The 4,576-nt window shown below is 40.0% G+C and overlaps 1 protein-coding gene across 1 annotated transcript; it reads left to right on the top strand.

The window, feature by feature from the left end:
- Positions 1 to 334: 334 nt before the first annotated feature.
- On the top strand, positions 335 to 3,851 carry LOC308687700 (uncharacterized protein). The gene has a single exon (XM_081360410.1). It carries the CDS (start codon positions 690 to 692, stop codon positions 2,529 to 2,531), a length of 1,842 nt encoding a protein of 613 aa, XP_081216536.1. The 5' UTR covers positions 335 to 689; the 3' UTR covers positions 2,532 to 3,851.
- The last annotated feature ends 725 nt before the right edge of the window (positions 3,852 to 4,576 follow it).

Below are 4,576 nucleotides of genomic sequence, written 5' to 3' on the forward strand. Positions count from 1 at the left end.
CTCGCAACTCAGCAGACGGTGTTGGTGCAATTGCAAGAAAGGTTGAAAGTGCTGCACGCCCAGGCTGGACTGAAACAACAGCAGTCAGACCTGACAAATGATGCACAATTTAACCCAACCTCTGAAACAACATTTTCAGAAGGAGACATTGTGATGGTACGCGTTTTTGTAAAGCAAAACGCATTTTCCCCTAGATGGCACGGGCCCTATGAAATTAAAGCTGTTTGCAACAGTTGTGTGGCCGTGACCATCAGAGGAAAATTAAGATGGTACCACATGTCCCAGTGTAAACGGTTCAAAGGTTCATTGAATTAATTATGATCTTTTTCCTTCATAGGACAGTCATCGCAATTCCATGGAGGCCAGATGCCAGGACGGTGTCCGGACCCGCCTGCATCGAATTGGGACAACGAGTCACACTTACACACACCTTAGGATGCGGTAGATGGGTATGGAAATATATCAAGGGGCCATCCACATCATACATTCCAGTCACATACAAAGAAATAGTCACATGGCCTCCCGGATTAGCACCGGAACCAAATTGTGTAACAAAAATATGCTGTAAGACAGGTTCTACCCATCTTCCAGACAAAAACCTCACAAGCTACACACGCGCACCAAAATTTCACCACAACATTACCGCCTGGTACCAACTCGAAGAATTTCCAGATTCAAATATTGGTAACATGCACACACTATATGAAAATAACAACCATGGAGGAGATCCAAAAAAATGTTATTCCACTAAGGACCTCCAACCAACCACATATAGGTGCACACACACTACAACACATAACAATACACATTTAAAGTTTACTGAACTTCTTTTCAATCTAACAAATAAGGTATCGAACAATAATTTGAAAACATTTGTTTGGACTGGCCGAAAAGAAGGAACATACTGTGTGGGAAAATGTGAGGCAAATATGGATAATTATACTAGCCCTCACAATTGTTCATGGACTTTACACCATTGCTTTAACTTAACCACATGCGGTTACAAAAAGCCCACACAGTGTCCGAAATTGTATACCACCCCTCCAGGTGGCATAATCAAAGGAAATGTAAATAAGACTTTACTACATGATGTCAATCTTGTGATAACACATGTCACGTATAACATCTCCAATGTGTTATCTGCTTATGTAAAACACTGCAACTTTAATGATAAGACGTATACATGGCTACAGTCACGCATCGATGATTTAATTTCTGATTACAAAAACAGACTTGCAGTTCAAATTCCATCTGCTCGTACCAAACGAGACCTGTTTGGAAATATAGCAGGCCTTTTTGGCTCAGTTAATTCTATATCCAACACTTACAAAATAACAGGTCAATCTCAATATTCAACTTGGTTGGCAAATCAGGTAGCTACTGGTTTTCAACACATCACCAATAGTAACGAAAACATTATCAAAGCGGTCAAATCTGAGGCGCAGGCGCTTCTGACGACCAGTCAATCAATTTTCAATCAGACCCGTACCATCGAGCACGACTTAGCCTGTAGATTGTATGCACAAGATCTGTTTACTGCAGCAAGACAAGAGATTTTAGATCTTCGTCTCCATAAAACACCTAGACATGTTTTAAATGATCTTATTGAAATTTTAGATCTACATAGATGGCTTGCATCAGAAAGAATGAAAAATATTAAGTATTCTGAATTACTATCAACCTTAATGATGTATACTGGAAATGAATGTACTGGCTGTATTGGGTTCTTTGCCACTTTCCCTCTAATTCACCCAGACCAAATTTATCTAAATTCCACTACCATACGCTCTATTGGCGTGGTAGTGAGGGATCAAATCATTAAATGGGATCATCTGACGGGATATATGACTTTGAAGGGCACTGAAACCTTGTTTACCACTCGCACCTGTTGTCATGAGACATCCAGTTACATTATCTGTACCTGCAACACTTTACAACCCTTTTCTTCCAATGATTCTAAGCTCATTAACGTTCAGTCATTGCATGGTCATTCTGATGCTGTTCAAGTGTCTCACACACAGTGGTGCGTCGTCAGTGAGATGAATTCCTTCTCCTATGGAGGTCTGACCTGCCCTGCGAACCACACGTTCTGTCTGGAAGTGAAAGAGGACTTTTCAATGGGTCAGATAAACATCCTGGGGAGGGTACCGATGGACGTGGACGTTTCTCCCTGGTGGGAGGACACTTTCTATGAACAGAGCACTCAAGCTTTGGTCAAAACAATGGACTTGGTGCAAGAAATCATCTTACAGACTGAGTACCATCTCAACCAAGCGCAAGTGGAAGCGAATCTGGCGAGAAAGACTGCAGAAATCCTGTCCAGCTCCTCTACCCGCTCAGCAAGGTATGCTTATACCTGGTGGGACTGGACGTTCCGTGGATGTGTCCTCGCCAGTGTGCTCATCTTCTTATTCACACTCTGCCAGTGCTGCTACTTCAGATGCCTTCTCCGCACAATGCGCACTTCAACGAACGTGGCCATTGCGCTCAGTCCATTACAGATACCAGCCCTACGGAAATTGCAACCATAAGCGGACTTCATCAAATTTTGGCCCCTCAGGGACTGATCTAAATCTGCCCCAAGGGGCCAGGGGCGGAAACTGTAAGGATGGACTTCTACTAAGACTGAATTCAAGAATTCTAACCTGCTATAAAACAATAAAACTCACTAATCTGAAGAAGAGATCTATGGGACAGAGAGCACAACAAAACTTCTCCAATCTCGTCTCTTCCCCCCATGCTGAGTTCCTGACTCCTCACACTATCTGATCCCCTCCAGGTCTCATTCAGTCATGCAAAACACACACCTACTGTCTCCAGTTGTTTTATGAGAGGTCAAAGTAAATGCTTTTGGTGCGAATGGTAAAGAAGGTTCATTCCCGCAGCAGCAGAACAGTCAGAAAAAGAAAACAATGCCGGTTCTTCTGTTGTGGGAGATGCCCCAATAAAGATCGTTGATAACATTTGTATTTATCCCCCAAACTCAGGCGTGACCACTTGGGCACGAGAAAGGGTCCAGCAAAAGCTGAATAAATATTTGGGTGCTAGATGTTTATTGTTCTTTTGTTCCACTGGGGTATTTAAAGGGGATTGGCAAACCACTCAGGGAAGCATCTGTAAACAGAACTTCCCACACTGTTGCTGTGTGTCTCTATTGCCAGGTATGCTGACTCTTTTAAACTATTTTTGATATTGCATTTTGAATTATGTTTGTACTTTATGCTGATCAGTTATGTATTGTGTATTCTGTTTAATCCTTTTTAATTGATGCTTAATCCTGCCTGGCAAAATAAATGTTACATCTTGATTTATTCTGAAGTATTCTGAAATCATTATTTTAATGTATTAAGGAGGCTGGTGCTACCGCAAATCTTAGTTAAGGTAGGTCAAACTAAAGGCGCATGTATACGGAGCAGTAGGCACGTAAACTGAAGACCTTTTGATTTCTGTCTATCACTGATTTAGCAAGTTGTATGGAAATGGCTAAAATAAACTACACTTTTTTGTACAAGTGAGCAGTAGGCAACTGACTTAAGAGGTATTAGCTAACCCTACATCCACTGACTAAAATCAGAATTAGCAAGTTTGTGTCCGTGAGAAACACGATCCGGCCGACGTGATCTCTATGCGGCATTGGGTCCATAATTAATTAATAACTGAAAGTATGGAAGGTCAAGAATAATAAAAGATCTAAATTAAATCACAATTCATATTTTGATCAGCTGTTAAGAGAGAAAATCAATAAATACGAAGAGTCATTTAAATTTGGAGTCAGATTAAATTATTCATGGAGTCAAAATTAAAATTGGAAATCAACTGTTTAATAAATTAAAGTAAATTTTCAGAAGCGCCCGAAAAGACATACACGCTGCATTGCCTTCGACCAAGACATCGGACACCGTCATTGGGCCGGTGATTGGAGCTTACAATGGTGTCATGCTTCTTGCAGCAATGCATGCTGGGAGTCACCAAATCATAAAACTAGTGGCTCCCAGCATGCATTGCAACATGAAGCATGTCACCATCGTGAGATTCATAAGCTAATTCTTGATGTTAGTGTTTGTCTCTCTTTGTTTTTTTTGTTTTTTTTTCTCACAATGTATTTTGAAATTAAAATTCAGAATGTTTGATCTTTGGCAAAAAAAAAACAAAAAATAAAAGTTACTCTTGGTCATGATGACATTTGTCTAATGGTTTTCTTTATGATGATGAAATTTATACCACCTGATCATCTTTATTTATGATTTTCTTTGCAACAAATTATGTTTTGATAAACACTGTTACAAAACAACAACAACTAACATAAAAAATAGTCAAACTGCCCAATTAAAAGAAACACTGATCACCAGAATGGTGACCAAACATTTTCAATAAAACATCTACATCTAAAGAACTGTAGATGAATGACACAAATAAGGTCAAACTGGTTTGTAATAAAAGAGATTTCATGTATTCATGATTTTGTGTTTTCATGAAACATTGCACTACTGAATGTAAAAGGAAAGATCTTCTTCTCAGTGCTAGCCAGGAGGATGACCAACTATCTGCTCGAGAACGGCTATGTTGACACCAACTG

The sequence above is a fragment of the Scardinius erythrophthalmus genome (assembly GCF_964197995.2).
Source record: "Scardinius erythrophthalmus genome assembly, chromosome: 1".
In the NCBI taxonomy this organism is placed as follows: Eukaryota; Metazoa; Chordata; class Actinopteri; order Cypriniformes; family Leuciscidae; genus Scardinius; species Scardinius erythrophthalmus.

Coding starts and splice junctions, on each gene's coding strand:
- LOC308687700 (XM_081360410.1), top strand. CDS start 690: ATGCACACACTATATGAAAATAACAACCATGGAGGAGATCCAAAAAAA.